The sequence below is a fragment of the Macaca nemestrina genome, chromosome 20 (assembly GCF_043159975.1).
Source record: "Macaca nemestrina isolate mMacNem1 chromosome 20, mMacNem.hap1, whole genome shotgun sequence".
In the NCBI taxonomy this organism is placed as follows: domain Eukaryota; kingdom Metazoa; phylum Chordata; class Mammalia; order Primates; family Cercopithecidae; genus Macaca; species Macaca nemestrina.
This window is the reverse complement of record NC_092144.1, coordinates 66,619,229-66,641,304: the sequence shown is the minus strand read 5'-3', so window position 1 is coordinate 66,641,304 and position 22,076 is coordinate 66,619,229. Positions and strand designations below refer to the sequence as shown.

Here is a 22,076-nt window from a genome sequence, read left to right as displayed (position 1 = left end):
GCATACCAGCTTGGGTGACAGAATGAGACCTTGTCTCTTAAAAAAAGTCCTCAGAGGCCGGGCCGTTGGCTCACGCCTATAATCCCAGCACTTTGGGAGGCCGAGGCGGGCGGATCACGAGGTCAGGAGATCGAGACCATCCTGGCCAAGATGGTGAAACCCCGTCTCTACTAAAAATACAAAAAGTTAGCTGGACGTGGTGGCGAACACCTGTAGTCCCAGCTACTTGGGAGGCTGAGGCAGGAGAATGGTGTGAACCCAGGAGGCAGAGCTTGCAGTGAGCCGAGATCGCGCCACTGCACTCTGGCCTGGGTGACAAAGCGTGACTCCGTCTCAAAAAAAAAAAAAAAGTCCTCAGAGAGAGAAGGTCACACGTATTTTATCCTCAGTTGTCACAAGATGCAATACATGTATTTTTCTCCTGGATTAGTACTGGAGAAAAGCCTTTTATCCTTTTTCTTTCTTGGCTATGGATGTCCAGTTGCTGCAGCACTGTTTGTTGAAAAGGTTATACTTCCTCCATGGAAATTTATTATTATTATAGTGCACAGATTTTAGGTCAGAAAAATTGGGGGAGGTGCCCAAGGTCATTCAGAGAGTAAGTAGCTAAGATTGGGTTAGAGCCCACTTTGTTGTTGTGTGATTCCTTGCTTGGATTACTATGCACAACAGAATATGGCCCACCTCCCCACAGTTGATCTCATTCGAGTGATAATGGGTGATCCTGAAATAGAAGGAATCTGGCAGAAGGATGGATATGGCTGGGTGTGGCGGGGTGATGGTTAACAGGAGAGGGAGCTGCTGGAACTCTGCATGTGCTTTGGCACAGGAATGTGTACTGGGAAGTGGCTGACTAAAGACCTATGGATTCCATGGAATGGAGAGGCCAGCTCAGAGCATTCTCATACTCTTAAAAGGAAGAAACTGGAAGCCACCTTCTAAGTGGACCCTGAATGATCCCTGCCACCTAGTATGTATACTCTTGTGTAGCCTCCACCTACTTAGACTCACAGCTGATTTTGTGACCAAGAGTATAATGGTGTATGACTTCAGAGGCTTGGTTCAGAGTCAGAACTGGCCATTTCATCATCTTCTAAATTTCTCTCTGGCAGATTAATAAATGTGAGAAAGTAAAAATGGTATAGAAGAAAGCCTGAGAGATGGCTGGCTTTGTACCTGTTTGGTCCTTTTCCTTCCTTTCCTCCATAAGCAAATACTGACGCATGTACATATAGACACACACAGTGGGATGTTAAAGGGAAACTAGAGCCACTCGCCCCTTCCCAAGATCAGAGAACCTAGGAAAGATGACTTTTTGCATCTACCCTCTGCTCTTGAACTCACAACACTGTCCTGAACCACAAATAAGATCAAGTAGGATAAATCTACAACTGTCTCCTCGACTCTTTGCTCACAAGTGTGAAATTCAACCATCTTTGCTGAAGTTGTCTCTTAACCAACCTCTGAGCTTTGCTTCTATTATTACATCATTTTATTTGACCCTCAGGACAAAACTGCAAGCCCAGCATTACATTCTGCCCTTTATGGACAAAACAAAACAAAACAAAACTGAGATAGGCATGAAGAAACTAATAAATGGCTGAAATGGCATTTGAATCCACACCTGTCTAACTCTAAAAGTGTGCTTTCTACCACATCGCTGTGCCTGCAAGGAAAATACAGCCTCTACCCTCTCTTGAAGAATGTGTAAAGAGGCAATATGGTGTGTTTTGGAAAAAGCATCTTTGCAGACAGAAAGCATTAGCTTCAGCCACATCATCATCCTTATCCAGCAGCAGTAACATTATTTTACACATATTGGCTCAGTTACTCCTCCCAAACAACTCGATGTGTTAGATGCTATAATCATCCTCACTATCAAATGTGGAGACCGAGGCACATCTCTAAGACTAGAGTTCGGCCGGGCGCGGTGGCTCAAGCCTGTAATCCCAGCACTTTGGGAGGCCGAGACGGGCGGATCACGAGGTCAGGAGATCGAGACCATCCTGGCTAACACGGTGAAACCCCGTCTCTACTAAAAAATACAAAAAAAAAAAAAAAAAAAAAAAACCTAGCCGGGCGAGGTGGCGGGCGCCTGTAGTCCCAGCTACTCGGGAGTAGTCCCAGCTACTCGGGAGGCTGAGGCAGGAGAATGGCGTAAACCCGGGAGGCGGAGCTTGCAGTGAGCTGAGATCAGGCCACTGCACTCCAGCCTGGGTGACAGAGCGAGATTCCGTCTCAAAAAAAAAAAAAAAAAAAAAAAAAAAGACTAGAGTTCAGGCATTCTGGCTCCAGCCTTAGAGATGGTAGAGATGATTAAGGGCTCACACTCTTACCCACTTATTACACCATAGAGCTCACCAGGTCTGAGGGAAACAGGATCAAATCAAAAGACAGGAACTCAGGACTCCGGGCCTGACTCAAGGACGAACTGTTCCATCTCGGACAGGGAGGGCTTCCTCATTCTGAGACCCAGAATAACAGGTCCTGACCGGCATCTGGCACTCGGACTCCCCATCATATTGGACCACACTGGCTCGGGAGAGTCAAGTCCTGGGCTTCTCACACGTGATGGCACCAAAGCCGCCTAAAAACGAGAAAGAATTAACACCTACCTGCGGCGGTCTGGTATTTGACCAAGAGATGCCGCCCCATAAAACTTCTTTACATCTTTATAACGTTTTTATTTTGCGTTCTCCTTCATAACCCACATTTAATTCGCCATATATGTAACGTTTAAAAATAGTTACCAGATAAACTTACGCTTCCAAACTTTTAAGGCTCCTTCCAAACCTTCTGGTAAAACTGCTGTTCCACGGAAATGGGAACTTAACGGATGAGGGAATCTTCCACAGCGGCACACAATTGTGTATCCACCGCTAAACGGTACCAGTCACACAGTCAGCGACCCACGCGGAGTCGAAGTGACCACCACACACCGTCACAACAATCACGCACACACAGTGACAGCCCCTTGCCCACTCGGTCACTCGCGCACAATCTCTCGCTAGAGAATCACACGCAGATAGCACAGCACCAAGAACCCCCAGGAAGGGACCCAGGGACTCGAACACACAACTTTCTCCCGCGCGCAGGGGAAGCACGCCTGCGCCCGGCTCACCTCGAAACATCGCGAGATCCGGCTTCAAGGCCGGGCTGCGGCCTTCACGCCTAGAGACTATGTTTCCCAGAAGTCACTGCGGCGCCGGCCCTATCATGGCGCAGCATCGGTGTGCTTTGTGCGTCTGCGCCATCTTCCGGCTGCGCACGGCGAATCCGCCGGTACCGTGGTGGAAGCGCGCCCTGGGCTGCTGGGGGCGCGGCCGCGGTAGCACTTGGACCCGAGGAGGCGGCAGGTGAGGGGCTCCGGAGCTTTCCAGGTGCTCTGGGGTCCAACAGGAGCTGGTGCCGCGGCCAGGCGGGTCTCAGGCCTGAGAAGAACCGAGACTTCTCGCCCCATCGTCGCTCTGTGGCTTTACCGGCGTGAGACTACATTTCCCGCCGGCCCTCGCGGCGCGCGCCGGCTGGCGCCCCCTTTCTGCGTCCAGCCTCATAGGCCAGGTGCATGGACCCCTTAGGTGGGTGCGCAGGGGTCTCCGACCCCCTGAAATTGCAGATGTTTTGCATTCACTGTTATGCGTGCTTTTTTTTTTTTTTTTTTTTTTAAATCTGAGAGGAAATCTTGTTTCATGAGGTTCTCAGAGAGTTGCAAGACCCCAGAAGACTTAGAACCGCTAGTTTAGAAAAATTTATACTTGGGAACATTTTATATGACCTTGTTCAAATTCTGTGTCCAGCAATGGAGAAACACTTGAGTGAATCACAGGCCATCCTGTGTAAATAGGATATGGTGCAGTTAATACAAATAATGCTTATAAAAGTGGTCATAATAAAGAAAAGCTGCCTATTACATCATATTAAGCAACATTCATAATTATTTCACTTACAAGTTACTTAGAACCAAATGTTTGTAATGCAATAGGCACTTTATATACTTACTCCTTTACAAAATACTTCTTGTTTAACAATGAGCTCAAGAACTGGTTAAATGACAACACTGCAAATACTTGGGTGTTTTTCCTTCCAGTTTTTTTGTTTTGTTTTGTTTTTAGCCTGTGTGTTAGTGAGTTTGACTTCTTCTTGCTGAATGTTCTCAGAGGATCCAGTAGTTAATATCTTTGCTTGTCAGTTTTTGATAGTCATTTTAGATAGTCACTTGGCATCGCATTTATGGCTGTGCCAAAAATGATTCAACCACTTGCCTACTTGTGGACTTGCCTACTTATGTACTAATTTTCAGTTCTATTATTTAGCAAATATTGTTGGGCCTGCAGCTTTGTGCACTGCTGTGTCTCTATGGAAGGACACATTTATGTGCTGATAATGGAGCACTGGGCATACTGTGTGTGATTTGTCTCTGACTGTTCCTTGCAAGTCTGTCCCATTTGTTGATGCAAGGCATGCTCCATGAAGTGGCAGTTTGGGCTGTAAAGGTTTTTGTAAATTCGGCAGTTGGGAAAAGAGCCAGGTAGACTTTCGAAGGTGTTACATTTGCTGCAGGAAAGAGTTAAATGGCCTAGTCCTGGAAAGGCTTTATTCTAGGCTGGGGCTATGCAAATTATGCAGACCTTCTATGCTTCCTGGCTTAAGGGAAGCCTTCCTTGTCCTTGAGGTAATATGTGGGTCTCAGTCACTAGAACAGCCCACAGCATCCCCGTCTCAGTCTTGCATCTGCAACAAACAGAACCACTGGATGTTTAGGGGAAATGGGAGGGAACGGACCACTGGTTTCCCTTTGCCTTGCAGCAGCTAAAGCTGGTTTCCTGGGGTTGGGTGAGGATCCCTTTGTCCCCTCCCCCCCCCCCATTTTCTTGGTGGGCAGAGGGGCAAGCAGGTGGGAACTTGTAACTTTGGCATTCTAGGAGCTGTGAGGCAAGCCTAGCCTCTCATATTTGCTCTTTCCTCCCCCAGCTCTGCCATCGCAGGACTCTGCCCTTCCCCAAGAGAGGAACCAGGAGGAGGACCTATCAGCCCTTGAAATTCTAAAAGTCATGTCCCTTGTGAGTTTTAACATCCCACAAATATTTGCTTTCCTTATCTTGAAACTTTCCACCTGGGTTCCATCCAGGAATTTGGTTCTCAGACTTTCCCATTTTAGGGAATAAAAGTACTAGGCAGGAGTCCCCTCTCCCATTGTCCTCTCCTCTGACAAATGCCCACAGATTTATTCTCTATAGCATTCTGCATCTCCTGATGGTTTTCGTCTGCTAGGAGGAGAAACTCATTTCCCTGTATGAAAGAGAGCATCCTTTGTAAGAACTGAAGTGTGAAGAGATGGAAATGAATGGTTAGGAGCAATCGCATATAGAAAAGCAGGGGAGGTGGTGTTGGTTGGTTTCAATTTCAGCACGTGGTACAGTGTCCTGCTTTGGGGGTGATTAATGATTGGATATGTAATTGAGGTTTGGCTGGGAATCCATCAAGATTCGATGCCAGAATTAAAGTCTAGTTTGATGTTGAACAGAGCATTTGAATCTGGGACATCCTCCATTAGTTTCTTTAACTTAAGAGCAAGAAAAGTACAGAGCTGAAGATGGTGAGTGATACAGAAAGTGAGATGATCAGTCAGCTAGGTGAGTGAGTGGTCAGGGCTTGGAAAAACCTTAGAGATCTGATCCAACCTCGGGATCCAAAATAAGAGGATGTTTGGGTCATTCATTTCACTTGATAGAAAACTGTACACTCAATAAAAGTGATCTCCATGGTTTTTCCCATGAAGAAAAATGCTTGTGTTATGTTCCAACATAATGATGAACTTTCATCTCCAAGAAATTCTTGACTTATATGAAAATCCTGTATCTAAGATAGACAACATGTTTCCATAATTAAAAAAATAAAATAAAATATTTGGGGAAAATCCATCAGAAATATTTTTATTGTTATTGTTATTCCAAAAGATAGAAATGATAGGTCTCACTTTGAGAATTTATTGTATGCCAAGTACAGAGTGGGCAGTGTGCTTTATTACACTGTTTCTTACAATAAGGAAAACTCCATTTAGCTTGATTTTAATTTTTCATCCCAGACCTGTACACAGAGCTTTGATTTGCAGTTACAAGGAGTGTTTGAGAACATCTGAACATTCTGTTTTACTCATACCCATTTCTTCTGTCACTTTTCACATTCAGTCCCACCTTTCTTGTTCAACAAAACAACCCCCCTCCTGCAAAGACCTGCCCCACCTCCTTTCATCCCACTGTGAACCATTGGAATACATATATATCATACATGCCTGCCATTCCAGGGGTCAGAATTGTTCAGGGATGTGGCCATAGTCTTCTCCCAAGAAGAATGGCAGTGTCTGGCACCTGCTCAGAGGGATTTGTACAGAGACGTGATGTTGGAGACCTACAACAACCTGGTCTCACTGGGTAAGGTGATCTCATCTGTTAAGTTTGGAGGTTATCCTTGGGCATGTTCCTTCCTGGTCAGTTTTTGGGTGCTTTTCAGTCTTATGACTGGTCATTTTTGAGGGGTTAAAGGGCAGCGCTGTCAGCTGAAGCTGCATCTTCCCCTGCCCTCAGGCAGTTGTCCCATCTTCCTCTGGCACTTCCTGCAACTGCCTCTCCTGCTTGATGACCAGGTCCTGGATCTGAATTCTGGGGCCCTCACACCATAACCAGGTGGCATGTTTCTTCTCATCTCCAGGTCTTGCCATTTCCAAACCTGATGTGATCTCCTTCCTAGAGCAAGGCAAAGAGCCCTGGATGGTGGAGAGGGTGGTGTCTGGAGGCCTGTGCCCAGGTGAGTGAGGTATCAATGGGAAGGGAGTAGCCACTGCAGGTATCAGGTCAGCTGGAAGTAGCCCTTTGTCTTAGAAAATCTTCCCTGCAGATTGCTACATTCAAAGCTTATGTCTTAAGTGTTGTCATCCTCTCCTCCCAACCTCCATTCTCTGAAAGGCCCCAGTGTGTGTTGTCCCACTCCATGTGTTCATGTGTTCTCATCATTTAGCTGCCACTTAGAAGTGAAAACATGCAGTTTTTGGTTTTCTGCTCCTGTGTTAGTTTGCTTAGGATAATGGCTTCCAGCTCCATCCATGTCCCTGCATAGGACATGATCTTGTCCTTTGACCATTTTTCTAAAGGAATGTGTATCGGTTTGTTTGAATTTTGGAGAGTCAGTTAACAAGTACTTATAAGCTTTTATTATGCACCATGGAATATGCCACAGTATACATTGATGAGGCAGGCAGACATTATGCTTGCTTTCAAGGACCTTACACTGCAGTGGGAAAATAGACATGAAATCATACAGACACATGGACATGAGCTAATATATGAAAGAAAAAGAACAGGTTGAGTCAGGGTGCATGGTAGGGCCAATGGCCTCTTCAAGGATGAGGCGTTTCAGTTGAGACATGGAAGGTGTGATGTAGCTGGGGAATACCAGTTGCAGCCAGTGAGTGTGAAGGACCTGAGCAGGGAGCCCTTGGTACCTCTGAGATAATGGACGGCCTCTGTGGCTGAGTTCAGTGAACAAAGGAAGGAACACAAAGAAATACCCTAGGGGCCAGGCATGGTGGATCATGCTTATAATCCCAGCACTTTGGGAGGCTGAGGCGGGCAAATCACTTGACTAGCCTGGCCAACGTGGTGAAACCTCGTCCCTACTAAAATCACAAAAATTAGCCAGGTGTGGTGGCACATGCCTGTAATCCCAGCTACTTGGGAGGCTGAAGCATTGCTTGAACACGGGGAGTGGAGATTGCAGTGAGCCAAGATCGAATCACTGCACTCCAGCTGAGGCAACAGAGAGAGACTCTGTCTCCAAAAGAAAAAAAAAAAAGATAAGCTAGGAAAGGCAACCACATTAAGAAGTTTGGGCTCTGCACTGTGGGCAGAGGGAAAGCAGTGTAGAAATAGAGCCAAGCCATGATTTTGTGGTCCACCTTGAGAGGATATTAACTACTGCGTGTCTCACATATTATTCACCTGCTAGTTTCAGAAGTCATTGATAGTTTTCCCTTGGATCAGATATGATTAATAGTTACAAAAGAGTGATTTTTAAAAAACTTTATTCTTCTTTATTTATTAGATCACATGCTCCTGTAAAGAAGAGCTTTCTCCCTTTCACGATTTGTTTCTTCATTTATATCATATGGATTAATAGTAGGTGGCATATTTTTTCTCATCTCCAGGTCAGAATAAAATAAATCTTATTTTATCCTGTAACAGATGGTTACCCATTATCATTATTTATCACAACATTCATGTTTTTCCAAATTTGGCCAATGACACCCTTTCAGACTGGCTCTTGGGCTCTTTGGACATAATCCCCTACACCTTTTTTTTTATAAGTACGGGTTTAACTTTTTTTTTTTTTTTTTTTGAGACAGAGTTTCGCTCTTTTTGCCCAGGCTGGAGTGCAATGGCGCATCTCGGCTCACCGCAACCTCCGCCTCCAGGGTTCAAGCGATTCTCCTGCCTCAGCCTCCCGAGTAGCTGGGATTACAGGCGTGTGTCACCACCCCGGCTAATTTTGTATTTTTAGTAGAGACGGGGTTTCTCCATGTGGGTCAGGCTGGTCTTGAACTCCCGACCTCAGGTGATCCACCTGCCTCGGCCTCCCAAAGTGCTGGGATTACAAGCGTGAGCCACCGCGCCCGGCTAACTTTTTTAGTTTCAACAGTTCAGTAAAAGCTGGTCAACATCAGTACAGAACAAGTCCCACACAGTTGACAGCCATGTACGTAAATGCAAGAATACCAAACCTCACGCGAACGAAAAAGTATCAGCTCTGACAATGTTGACTATTTAGCTGTGACTCATAGGTCATAAATCTTCGCCTGAGCAAGGTCCACATTCAAATGTTTTTTACAACTAAGACTAAAACAAGAATTTTATGTTTCTAAAAGGAGAAGCATAAAAGTCAGTGTGTCGAAGAACATAAGGATGTGATAGAAAAGAGATTTGAGCCGGGCGCAGTGGCTCACGCCTGTAATCCCAGCACTTTGGGAGGCTGAGGTGGGCGGATCACCAGGTCAGGAGATCGAGACCATCCTGGCTAACACAGTGAAACCCCGTCTCTACTAAACATAAAAAAAATAGCCGGGCGTGCTGGTGGGCGCCTGTAGTCCCAGCTACGTGGGAGCCTGAGGCAGGAGAATGGTGTGAACCCGGGAGACGCAGCTTGCAGTGAGCTGAGATTGCACCACTGCACTCCAGCCTGGGAGACAGCGAGACTCCATCTTGGGAAAAAAAAAAAAAAAGGAGATTTAAGTGGGCACAAAGTTAGTGCCGCGTGTTAATACTTTTACATATAAGGATGTGATAGAAAAGAGATTTGAGTGGGCACAAAGTTACTACATCACGTTAATACTTTGACATATTAAAATCCCTCTGCAGCCAGGCGCAGTGACTCACGCCTGTAGTCCCAGCTACTCAGAAGGCTGAGAGAGGAGGATGACCTGAGCCTAGGAGTTTGAGGTTGTAGTATTACTGTGATTGTGCTTCTGCACTCCAGCCTCAGAATGAGGCCCCATCTCTAAAAAAAAAAAAAAAAAAATTGGAGGCAAACTTCATATAGAACGTTTGTATATAGGTTTTTTTAAAAGTCATCAGTGTCATCATTAAACTAAAATGCAGATTGTGCTTTTGTCTCCAAACTGATTATAATATTTTTGAGTCGAGTCAAAACATCTCAGAAACATCCAGTTACTGTTGATGACAATGAATGTGACATGCTGACAGAATTTAAGAGGGTACCATTTTTCACTGGTGAGAGCCGAAAAAGCTTGGTAATTTTCAGTAATGTTGGGGTCACTATAGTGAATAGATCTGCAAAACGACATATCTTAAACCCAGACAAATGTTATGAATACTGGTTCTGTTTAATAAATGACCGATGTTTGTATAAAAATACTTAACATAGAATTCTCTCCTGCTCTTTCACCCTCAATAAATGCTATAAAGTGCATTCACAAAGAGCCGTATTAAGATAAAGCTGCTGCATGAAAGATCCCACTCATATGTACTGAAATGAGTAGGATCACACTGGAGTTTAATTGTGCACATTTTATATACCAGTATAGCAGCATCCTTAGCCAGAAGTCTCAACAGAATTATCATGAATGTGTTTAAGGGTTATGTACATATATCCATTTAAAGTATTAAAAGGTACATTTGAACTGAATAGCAACATTTAAAAATGATATCCTTGTTAGCACATCAACTTGAGTCTTTCTATGATGTACGATTCAGCAAATTAGGACAGAATCAAAGTCTCATCAAAAAGTCCTTTGAGGCTGGGCATGGTGGCTCACGCCTGTAATCCCAGCACTTTGGGAGACCAAGGCAGGCGGATTGCTTGAGCCCAAGAGTTTGAGACCATCCTGGGCAATATGGCGAAACCTCATCTTTACAAAAAGATACAAAAATTAGCTGAGCACAGTGGTGCCCACCTGTAGTCTCAGCTACTTGGGGGCCTGAGGCAGGAGGATCGCTTGAGCCCCAGGAGGTCGAGGCTGCAGTGAGCCGAGATCATGCCACTGCACTCCAGCTTGGGTGACAAAGTGAGAATCTGTCAAAAAAAAAAAAAGAAAAATGTACCTTGTTCATTTACAAAAGTGTAAATCAAAAATTACCTGCTGAATTAGACAGCAGATAGCCCCTTTTCTATAACTGTATACTGTTGTTGATATTAATATAATGTGGTTCAAATGCTTACTGTGGAAACAAGCAGAGAAAAATTCAGAAGTGGTAAATGTTCCCCCTTTGAGCAAACAATATCTAGGTATGATAAACAGGCAGGTTCATAATAAATCACTGAAAGAACAGTTGAATTCTAGCTGTCTTCATGTACCACAAAGTTACGGAAGATATGAGGATGTGTTCATATCACTGGAGTGACCAAAAATCAACATTTTACCGCTGTCCCAAACTATTAGTAGTTTGTCCCTAATTATTAGCATTTGAGTTTGGTGTATTTATTTAAATGTCCAAATTATGCTAAACATCAAGCACCTGTTAGAAGTGGAAAATAAAATATTTTAATGCTAAGACTATACATAAGATTTTTAGATGTTGTTTCATTGGTTGCACGAAACAGTGACTTCTGCCCAAATAACTTTAAAATACTGTGCCAGATTTTGTAAAGAAATGTGAAAACATAGAAAACATCATTATTGTTGCTATTTTGCAAACTTACAAGTTAAATAGAAGCAAGAAGTTTGAAATTTATGACTGATAATACTCTCTTTGGATAGTTATACAATAGTATTTATAATGGCTTTATTTACAGGAGTAGAAATGTGTTCGTGGAATAAATGACACTATACCCTGCTGTAAATCAACAGAGCTCAACTGTGCAAGGTGGATGTGGTAGAGAAAATGGCATTTTGGAGAAAAGAGTGCTTTAAAAAGACACTTCCTTGGAAGCAGCCAAGATTTTTTTCACATTGCCAGAAAGACCAAGTAATACGTGTTCACTTTAATTCCTACAACCAAAAGCCCAGTTAGGCAGTTAGCTTGTCTCAAATGTGTGTTGTTCTGTACACCAGGTTGGCTTTAATATTCCATGGTCCACTGCAGTTTCTTGGTTTTCCTTTTTCTGTAAGATGGCTGCCACATATCCCAACCATTGAGTAGATCCACGCCCTCAGAGGTAGATAGGTGGCTGTGTTTGGAAACTGTCTCACTAGTTGAGTTGTTAGACCACAGTAGAGACCCGTAACCTGACTCTTGAACAGCCAAACACAATGTCTGAAAAAAATACCTTTGTGTACTGTTTACATAGTCTTGTTCTTACAATGTCATGTGTATACACTATAGTTGTGGCACAAGTCTTTGAGGTGACAGCAGCCAGCATTATTCCCACAAAACCTGATGTTTCTTTCACAGTCTTTATCGTCTTCCATTGTAGAAGCAATCTTATATTCCAGTAATTTTAGCTTAATATTTTCACAAATAACAAAATGAATAATAGTATCTGGTCTGCCACCATATGAAACCTGTATGTGCCTATAAAGTCCTCCAAGGCTGTCTGTTCCATACACGCCATGAATACATTCAAAAGCATCCATTCATTTTCTCTCATGGCTCCTTGTGTCAAGCTCTATCTGAATCTCTTTAAGTCAACTGCTATAAGGGGGTTGATTGCTATAAGTACAGTAAAACCTGCCACTGTAGCTGAAATCATGGACCAGATAGAATCACAGTCCCTTATACCATTCAACTTTTTCATGCAGTTTGAATAATTAGCAAAGTATGTTGCTCTAGAAGGACCCACCCTCAATCAACTGGCCTAATCCTCTAAACAAGGAACAAAGCCTTTCTTTTTCCAAGGTCACCTTTAAGAAATAGGTTCAGGTAAATGAATGACATTTAAGAAATTTAAGAAATGTCATTCAGTTGACAATGGGCTTCAGCCCTGGTGTTCAACTATACTTCAGATATAAAAAACACCATGGTGTTCAGCTAAACTTCAGATATAAGAAGCTTCACAGGGGAAGACAGCAGCCATGTCATTCTAACTTCTAGCAGACACATGAGCATAGCTGCTGCCACTGTACCAGCATGTTCCTCTGGCTCATTCTCCTGCATGTCTTCCAGGCGCTGAGGCAGGTTGCAGATCCAACCACACACTTCCTCCATCACTTTTATTTTTATTTTTTTAAACTGCGGTAAAATACAAGATTTACCATGCCCACCATTTTCTTTTTTTTTTTTTTTTTTCGTTGAGACAGAGTCTCCCTGTGTCGCCCAGACTGGAGTGCAGTGGCCGGATCTCAGCTCACTGCAAGCTCCGCCTCCCGGGTTCACGCCATTCTCCTGCCTCAGCCTCCCGAGTAGCTGGGACTACAGGCGTCCACCACCTCGCCCAGCTAGTTTTTTTGTATTTTTTAGTAGAGACGGGGTTTCACCGTGTTAGCCAGGATGGTCTCGATCTCCTGACCTTGTGATCCGCCCGTCTCGGCCTCCCAAAGTGCTGGGATTACAGGCTTGAGCCACCGCGCCCGGCATGCCCACCATTTTCAAGTATACAGTTCAGTATTATTAAGTACATTCACACTGTTGTGCAACCATCATCACTGTCCATCTCCAGAACTCTTCATCTTGAAATCCCCATCATCTTTTAAAAATTCACTTTTGGCGGCATAATTTACAGTCAATAAAATGCATTTTTTAAATGTAGTATTAATGAGTGTTGACAAATTTATACACCCACATAACCATCATCTCAATCAAGATAGCGAACATTTCCATCAACCCAAAAAGTTCCCTTGTGCGCCTTCCTGCAAAGTCCCTCAAACCAGTGATTTGCTTTGGTTTCTGTCACTCTATGTTTGTCTTTTCTGGCGTCTCACAGAAACATTTATTGTCTTAAAAAATATGGTTCAACAGTGATTCTGACCCACACCTTTATTTTTTTTTTTTAAAAAAGAGTCCCCCTCTGTCACCCGGGTTGGAGTGCATTGGCATGATCATCGCTCACTGCAACCTTGAGCTCCTGGGTTTAAGCAGTCTTCTTTTCTCAGCAGGGACTACAGGCATATGCCACTGCAGCTGGCTAATTTTTAAAGATTATTTTATAGACGTGGGGTCTTGCTATGTTGCCCAAGCTGGTCTCAAACTCCTGGCCTCAAGTGATTCTCCCTTCTTGGCTTCCCAAAGCACTGGGATTACAGGCATAAGCCACCATGCCCAGCCCCACACTAACATTTTAGAATCACTTTTATAACCTCTCTTATTACCTCCCTCATCTCATTTATGTTATTTTCCTTTCACTGTTCTACTTGTCCATTTTCTAATTGCTTAGCTACATTCAAGAGTTAATAAGCATTGAGTCTAAACCTTCCAATTCTTACTTTAGTTCCTTTATTTGGAAAAACAAACAAACATACTTTTTTCATTCTTTTTCAGTATTGGAGTCCAGATATGATACCAAGGAATTATCTCCAAAGCAGCATGTTTATGAAGTCGAATCACCCCAATGGGAGATAATGGAAAGCCTTACAAGTTATGGTCTGGAGTGTTCAAGCTTCCCAGATGATTGGGAATGCAGAAGCCAGTTTGACAGACAACAGGGAAATCCAGACAGACATTTCCATCAAATGATCATCAGACATGAAGAAATGCCCACTTTCGACCAGCATTCATCCCTTAGTTTTTATCAGAAAATTTATACTAGAGAAAAAGCTTTTGGGTATAATAAATGTAGAAAAGACTTCTGGCAAGAGGAACTTCTTATTAATCATCAAGGAATTCATCCTAATGAGAAGCCCTATAAATGTAAGGAATGTGGGAAGGCCTTTAAATATGGTTCACGACTAATTCAACATGAGAATATTCATTCTGGTAAGAAACCCTATGAATGTAAGGAATGTGGAAAGGCCTTCAATTCTGGTTCAAATTTTATACAACATCAGAGAGTTCATACTGGTGAGAAACCGTACGAATGTAAAGACTGTGAGAAGGCCTTTAGTCGAAGCTCACAGCTGATTGAACATCAGCGAACCCACACAGGTGAGAAACCCTATCAGTGTAAGGAATGTGGCAAGGCCTTCAATCGGATCTCACATCTTAAAGTACATTATAGAATCCATACTGGTGAAAAACCCTATGCATGCAAGGAATGTGGGAAAACCTTTAGTCATCGTTCTCAGTTGATTCAACATCAGACTATTCATACTGGCAAGAAACTCTATGAATGTAAGGAATGTGGGAAGGCTTTTAATCAAGGCTCAACTCTTACACGACATCAGCGAATTCATACCGGTGAGAAACCCTATGAATGTAAAATATGTGGAAAGGCCTTTAGAGTGAGCTCACAACTGAAGCAACATCAGAGAATTCACACTGGAGAGAAACCCTACCAATGTAAGGTATGTGGTAGGGCCTTCCAACGGGTCTCACATCTTACTGTACATTACAGAATTCATACAGGTGAAAAGCCATATGAATGTAAGGAATGTGGGAAGGCTTTTAGTCATTGCTCACAATTGATTCATCATCAGGTTATTCACACTGAGAAAAAGCCTTATGAATATAAGGAATGTGAGAGGACCTTGAGTCATGATTCAACTACCGTTCAACCTCAGAGAATGCATAATAGAGAAACACATGTGAATATAATAAATGTAGAAAAGCCTTCCATCAGCACTTACCCCTTACTAATCATCAGAGAATTTATGTTGGCAAGCAACCATATGAGTGGAAGTAATGGGGAAAGCCCATTAGCTTAGGCTAATCATGACTTAACTCCTTCCTCTTCGAGAAAGACTTGAAGAATGTAATGCCAGTGACAATGCCTTCATTCGGAGGTCATCCTTTATCCTAAGTCTGAAAATTCTTATCAAAGAAAATTTTATGGATGTAAATTGTTCAGACCATGATTGTCAAAGAAGCAGGGAAAGGTTGGAAGAAATTTTATTTCTAACACATTCCAGAATCACATTTTCTAACCACAGTGTAGTGATTTTATCAAGAACAAAAAGTTTTAGTTTTCTTACAAGTTAAAAAAACAGCCAAATTATCATTTGCTTAACAAAGAAATCATGCAATTACCATAAATGGTAATGAAAATAATGAGAGTTTAACATGCCAAGAGATGTGAAATGTGGCCAAAGAGATGTGAGGGGAAGGGGAAATCCGAAGCTACACTGGAGGAGTTTTTACAGCCTTTGAATGCATGCATATACATGAAAATCTGAAAGATAAACTCATATGCACTAAACATACTATTCAAGACTACGAAATACCCAGGCAGTGAAAGAAGAAAGTAACAGAAAATGATAAAGCTACCATCTTACAGTAATCTTGGTTTTTGTTTCTTTCTGATCCAGAAATAATCTAAATTTAGGAGAATATATCTTAATTTCCACATTGGCATATTGTTTTATGTGACTGGCACAACCATTGATTGCCATCCCAGCAGCCATACCCAATTCCCCTTGTTATTGGCAGCATCTGTGTCTTGCCTTAGACTCTGAGGATATCGGATGGTAATTTTCCAGTCTCCTGTGCAGCACAGGATGGCCAGTATCTCCCAGTGTTGTTCAGTGGGATCTGCCAGGGCTTCTGGGAAAGGTTTTCCTCATTTGGAAGAGACAGGTTTATTATGAAGACTTCCTCCTCTCTCGCTTCCTGCTTTTAAACATTTTTCTATGAGAACATGATGCCTGGAGCTGCTACAGCTATCTTGCAACCAAGAAGAGAAGAAAGTGGACCTCAGAGAAGCCGACCCAGAGCCTAAGAAGACTCAGCTACTAGGCCAATTCTGGAACTGCCTTTTTGATGCCTTGTTATGTAAGAAAAATAAACCTTGATTGCTCACTTTTAGTTGAGTATTTTGTAAATTCGTAGCCAAAAGCATCCTAAGTGATATAATATCAAATTTAATGTTATTATGGTTGGTAAATGTGGCCTGAAGTTATCTACTTTTTTGAATTTTACTTTTTTTTGGATATAGAGTCTCACTCTGTCACCAGGCTGCAGTACAGTGGCACAACCTCTCCCTCCTGGGTTCAAGTGATTCTCCTGCCCCAATCTCCCCAGTAGCTGGGACTACAGGTGCGTGCTACCACACCCAGCTAATTTTTGTATTTTTAGTAGAGATGAGGTTTCACCATGTTGGCCAGGATGGTCTGGATCTCTTGACCTTGTGATCCACCCACCTCAGCCTCCCAGCACTCCCTGTAAGTGCTGGGATTACAGGCATGAGCCAGTGTGCCGCCCAATTTGACCTTTATTTATTTTTTTGTGGTTAAGTACAAGATTGATTTCTATATATGTTCCATGAACATTGAAAAAATATGTATTCTGCATTTTTGGATACAAGTTTCTAAATAAGTCCTTTAAGCCACTAGATTGCAATGGTAAAAATCTCCATGTTTTTATATAATTTGGTATGCTGGATCAGAATTTCCTAAAACATTTTTGCCAACACCTTGAGTTTCCAGACATTTATGCTTTTTAAATTGTTTGACTTACAGGGACACACTACTAACCTTCTATTCAGGAATTATACCTTTATCTTTACATAATATCCCATTTTGCCTAGTGCAGGGTCTAAAAACCAAATCCAGCCTGCTGCCTGCTTTATAAAGTCTGAGTGTGCCACATTGCATTTATGGTCTACAAGTGCTTTGGCTTCACTACAGCAGAGCTGAGTAGTTGCAACAGAGACTGTATGGCCACAGCACCTATATTTATCTTATTTTTATTTTGAGATGGCATCTCAAACTGGAGTACAGTGGCACATCCATGGCTCACTGAAGCCTCAACCTCCCATTCAAGCAGTCTTCCTACCTCAGCTTCCTGAACAGCTGGGACCACAGGCGTGTGCCACCACACCAGGCTTATATTTTTAAAATTGTTTCATAGATACAGGGTTTTCTTATGTTGCCCAGGATGGTCTCAATTTCCTGGGCTCAAGTAATTCTCCCACTTTGGCCTCACAAACTCCTGGGATTACAGATGTGAGCCACTGCACCTTGCCTTCTCTGGTTTTTTAATTAAGTTTGGGCCAGGCACTATGGCTCCCGCCTGTAATTCCAACACTGGGAGGCTGAGGCAGGAGGATCACTTGATACCATGAGTTCTAGACAAGTCTGGGCAACAAAGGGAGACCCCCATCTCTAAAAGAAACAGAAAAATTAGCCAGGTGTGGTGCCATGTGCCTGTATCCCAACTACTTGGGAGGCTGAGGTGAGAGGATCATCATTTGAGCCCAGGAGTTCAAGGTTGCAGTGAGCTGTGATCATGCCATGCACTCCTGCCTGGTCTACAAAGCAACACATTGTCTCAGTTTACTCTTATTGGCAGCAGATGACTTGCCATTGGCAAACTTGTGCTATGAGCCAGAACTATAGATTTCTGAAGATCAATCTCCGCAGATACTATTATAAACCTTCTACCCATATGGTAGTTATGGCTCTCCTTGCTTTTGATGCCAAGAGCTATCACCTGGCTGCTGCCATTATTCTGAGATCCTATCATTCCCATTGCAACTAGAGAGCCCAATTCCCTAACAGCACCTCTTGCAGCCAGCTCTCGCCTAGGGACAGCCACTATCGGCCATCTCCATGATACTTGTTCTCCCTTCTTGTATATCCACTTCTTTTGATCCTGTCCTCATTTGTCATGGCAGTTCTGCTATCTCCATTTTTTTAATGAGAACCAATGCTTTTTCCAAGCTTCAAAAACTGTTCCAGTATCCATTAGAAGCATCTTTTCCCCTTGCCAGTGTGTTAATCTTGTCATACAGTGACCTCATAGCAGAAAACTCTCCCCTATTCAACTTTGTATTCTACTCCCTGATGCAGCAGTCTCAGCATCTGCTCCCACGTATACTCTTCTGGTTCTTGCTTGTACGTTAGCCAGGTCCTACAGCTCCTTTGGTGTCTGAATCCAGTTCTTACCACAGCAGTCCCAGAACTTCCCCAGTTTGGGGTTGCTGAAATTTGACCCATTATTGATTTGGGGGAAAGATATGTGGAAGAAAGCATTGTTTTAAAGGGAGCATAGACGGTATAGGGAAATCTAGGGATCTGAGCAAGGTGCTCGAATGCACGTGCTAAGAAGTCTACATCCTGACTCAGAGTTGCCACTTCTTCCCCATTAAGTTTTTCCTAAGATTGAAAGTAAAACAAAGGTCCCTACATTTATCACTTTCATTCAACACTGTCCTGGAGGTCACACAGCAATTGCAATAAGAGGAGAAAAAAAAAAAAGGACAGCATGAAGACCAGAAATGAATAAACTTTCTATTTGCACATGACACCATTGCTTATGAAAAAAATCAATAAATCTCTATGACAACTCCAAGAATAAGTAAAATGTTCCAGACAACATGCAAGATAAATGTACAAAACTCAACGTATTTTCATGTACAAGTAGCAAACAACTGGAAAAGTAAAAGACAAACCAATTTACATATTGTGAAAATGTCTATGAATAAGCTTAAGAAAATACATTCAAGACCTCTATATAGAAAATTCCAGGATATTTCTTTTTTTTCTTTTTTTGAGGCAGAGTCTCGCTCTGTCGCCTGGCTGGAGTGCAGTGGTGCGATCTTGGTTCACTGCAAACTCCACCTCCCAGGTTCAAGTGATTTTCCTGCCTCAGCCTCCTGAGCAGCTGGGATTACAGGCGCCAGTCACCACGCCCACCTGATCTCAGGTGATCCGCCTGCCTTGGCCTCCCAAAGTGCTGGGATTACAGGCATGAGCCACTGTGCCCGGCCTACTACAGAGTATTTCTGAGAAAAATTAAAGGAGACTGAAATAGAAGTTATGCTAAGGTTACAGGCTGGAAGTCACCGCTGTTAAGTATCAGTTCTCTTCAGATTTATCTGCAGAGTTGATGCAATCTCAGTTATAATACTGACAGGCTTTTTGGTAGGAACTGATAAGGTGACTCTGAACATTTATTAGAAAATGCAAATAAGCTAGAGTAGTGAGGCCAATTTTTATTTTATTTGTATTTTATTTTTTAACCCAGGAAAGCATCACCAGGATTTTTTTTTTTTTTTTTTTTAAGAGACAGGGTCTCATTCTGTCAACCTGGCTGGACCACAATGGTGTGATCACAACTCACTGCAGCCTTGAACTCCTGGGCTCAAGCGATCCTCCCACCTTAGCCTCTGAGTAGCTAGGACTACAAATGGGTGCGCCACCATGCCCAGCTAATTTCTAAATATTTTTTGTAGAGACAAGGTCTTGCTATGTTTCCCAGGCTGGTCTTGATCCTCTGGGCTTAAGTGATCCTCCCGCCTGGGGCTCCTAAAGTGCTGGGATTATAGGCATGAGCCACCATGCCCAGCCTAGAGTTTGTTAAAATAACAACAAAACTGGAAGACTTAGACTACCAAATTTCAAGACTTCCTCTAAAGCTATAATTAAGACAATGTGGAACTGCTGAGAAGACAGAGATTGATGAAAGAGATTATTTCAGAAGGGTACCCATGATAATTGACTTTTGCAAAAGGTGCCAATAACAACATGAGGAGGAAAATGAAAGACATCTCCCAAAACTGGTGTCACTGTGGGTCAATAATACAGGGGAAAATATAATTCAACCTTTACCTCCTCCATTATCCATAATAAAAACATGAAATAGATCTAACTGTAAAGGGTAAAAATACAAAACAGCTATAGAAAACATGTAAGAAATTCTACATAGGCTCAGCATAGAATAAATAATACTTCTTAGAAGATAAAAAGCATAACTAGGTCAGGCATGGTGGCTCACGCCTGTAGTCCCAGCACTTCGGGAGGCTGAGGCAGATGGACTGCTTGAGCTCAGGAGGTCGAGACAAGCCTGGACAACATGGGGAAACCTAGTCTCTACAAAAAATATAAAAATTAGTTAGGTGTGGTGGCATATGCCTGTAGTCCCAGCTACTTGGGAGGCTGAGGTGGGAGGATCGCTTGAGCCTGGGAGGCAGAGACTGCAGTGAGTCATGATTGTGCCACTGCACTGTAGCCTGGGTGACAGAGTGAGACCCTGTCTGAAAAATAAATAAAAGCATAACCATTAAAAAATGTGATTAATTGGATGTGATCAAACTTAAAGCTTTTGTTTTATCACCATTATGTAAGTGAAAAGGTAGGTTACAGAATAGAAAATATTTCTAAAATCTGGTGAACTCTCATAACTGGACATGAAGAAAAACCTCTAATTTAAAAAATAATCAGCAAGACTTCAACACACACTTCACAAAAAATATATATCAGTAGTCAAGGGAAGGCATTTTTAAGTTAAATCAAAAGTACAATGAAGTATCATTCCATACAAACTAAGTACTGGTGATGATATGGAATAATCAGAATTAACATTTTGAGTTTTGGTTATTTGCTAACATTTTCCATTACACATTCTACAGTGTCGAGTAAGGTGAGAGCTGCATCTAAAGGACTTCCCGCACTGACTGCACTGAAAGGGTTTTTCACCAGTATGAATTCTATTATGTTGACAAAGTGTGGAGGAAGTATTAAAGGCCTTCCCACAGGCATGGCATTTATAAGGTTTCTCTCCAGTGTGTGTTCTCTTATGAGTAACAAGGGAAGAGTGCGCACTGAAGGCTTTTCCACATTCCTTGCATTTATACGGTTTCTCTCCACTGTGTGTTCTGTTATGAGTAACAAGGGAAGAATGGGCGCTGAAGGCCTTTCCACATTGCTTGCATTCATAGGGTTTCTCACCAGTATGAACTCTCCTGTGCAGAGTGAGCTGCATGACACGACAAAAGGTCTTTTTGCAGTCCTTACGTTGATACGGTTTTTCTCCAGTGTGAGTTCTCCAATGTTCAATCAGGGAGGACAGGCGCACAAAAGATTTCTTACACTTACTACACTCATAGGGTTTTTCTCCAGAATGAGTTTTCTGATGTCTAATGAGCTGGGCACTTTGAGTGAAGGCTCTGCCGCACTCCTTACATTCATATGGCTTTTCTCCACTATGAATTCGCTGGTGATCCATAAGGGCTGAGGAACGGCTGAAGGCCTTTCCACATTCACTGCATTCATGGAACTTTTCTCGCGTATGTGTACTCTGATGCTGTGTGAGATGAGTCATCTGGCTGAAGGTTTTCCTACATTCCTTACATTTGTAAGGTTTCTCACCCATGTGAATTCTCTCATGCTGGGTAAGGTGTGCCCTCTGGTTGAAGGTTTTACTACATTCGTTACATTTATAGGGTCTCTCTCCCGTGTGGATTCTTTGATGTTGAATGAGAGTTGACCGACGAGTGAAGTGTTTCCCACAATCTAAACACTGATTGCATTTCTTTCGTGTGTGATTTCTCTTACGGAGAGTAAGCTGTGTATTGTGGCAGTATACATTTCCACATTCCTTACATATGTTTCTTGTACATTTTATCACTGTGTCAAACTGAGATAATACTTCATTAATAGCCCTCTTTGCAGATAACTCCTTAATCTCTGCACCTGGTGTATCTGAACGGGGAAAAAAAATCAATGAACAGAAGCAAGTTAAACTAATGTAACACGCCCGCCTTTTATCTTTTCAAACCCACTTTAGGCACCTACTCAAGAAATTAAGCTACCAGTTTTT

General features: G+C 42.6%; 3 protein-coding genes across 12 annotated transcripts in view; 1 reads left to right on the top strand and 2 right to left on the bottom strand.

Moving 5' to 3' along the window:
- The window catches only part of LOC105488129 (zinc finger protein 583), a 31,569-nt gene extending 28,314 nt beyond the window's left edge, over positions 1 to 3,255 (bottom strand). The window contains exons 1-2 of one of the 3 annotated variants that reach the window (XM_011751934.3): positions 3,122 to 3,255; positions 2,362 to 2,587 (exon numbers count right to left, since the gene is read on the bottom strand). The gene's annotated coding sequence lies outside the window, so the exon portion shown is untranslated. The other 2 variants (XM_011751933.2, XM_011751930.2) reach the window with 2 other exon arrangements.
- Positions 3,256 to 3,262: 7 nt separating this feature from the next.
- On the top strand, positions 3,263 to 17,846 carry LOC105488128 (zinc finger protein 582). 3 transcript variants are annotated; one of them, XM_011751928.3, is made up of 5 exons: positions 3,263 to 3,578; positions 4,972 to 5,060; positions 6,305 to 6,431; positions 6,709 to 6,804; positions 13,923 to 17,846. In XM_011751928.3, exons 1-5 carry the CDS (start codon positions 3,566 to 3,568, stop codon positions 15,242 to 15,244), a joined length of 1,647 nt encoding a protein of 548 aa, XP_011750230.2. In that variant the 5' UTR covers positions 3,263 to 3,565; the 3' UTR covers positions 15,245 to 17,846. The 3 variants fall into 3 exon arrangements, with proteins under 3 accessions (XP_011750230.2, XP_070944105.1, XP_070944104.1); XM_071088003.1 differs by lacking the exon at positions 4,972 to 5,060 and having other exon boundaries at positions 3,322 to 3,578; XM_071088004.1 differs by lacking the exons at positions 4,972 to 5,060; positions 6,305 to 6,431 and having other exon boundaries at positions 3,320 to 3,578.
- Positions 17,847 to 19,458: 1,612 nt separating this feature from the next.
- LOC105488127 (zinc finger protein 383-like) overlaps positions 19,459 to 22,076 on the bottom strand; it is a 46,547-nt gene continuing 43,929 nt past the window's right edge. For all 6 annotated transcript variants that reach the window (XM_011751927.2, XM_024794790.2, XM_011751926.3 and 3 more), the window contains one exon: positions 19,459 to 21,958. In XM_011751927.2, the coding sequence (XP_011750229.2) occupies positions 20,859 to 21,958 (1,100 nt within the window). In that variant the 3' untranslated portion in view covers positions 19,459 to 20,858. The remainder of the gene's footprint in view (positions 21,959 to 22,076) is intronic.

What these genes read in the sequence shown, in the direction of transcription:
- LOC105488128 (XM_011751928.3), top strand. An exon ending in CAACAACCTGGTCTCACTGG is followed by an intron (nt 6,432 to 6,708) that starts GTAAGGTGATCT and finishes TCTCATCTCCAG; the next exon opens with GTCTTGCCATTTCCAAACCT. An exon ending in GTCTGGAGGCCTGTGCCCAG is followed by an intron (nt 6,805 to 13,922) that starts GTGAGTGAGGTA and finishes ATTCTTTTTCAG; the next exon opens with TATTGGAGTCCAGATATGAT.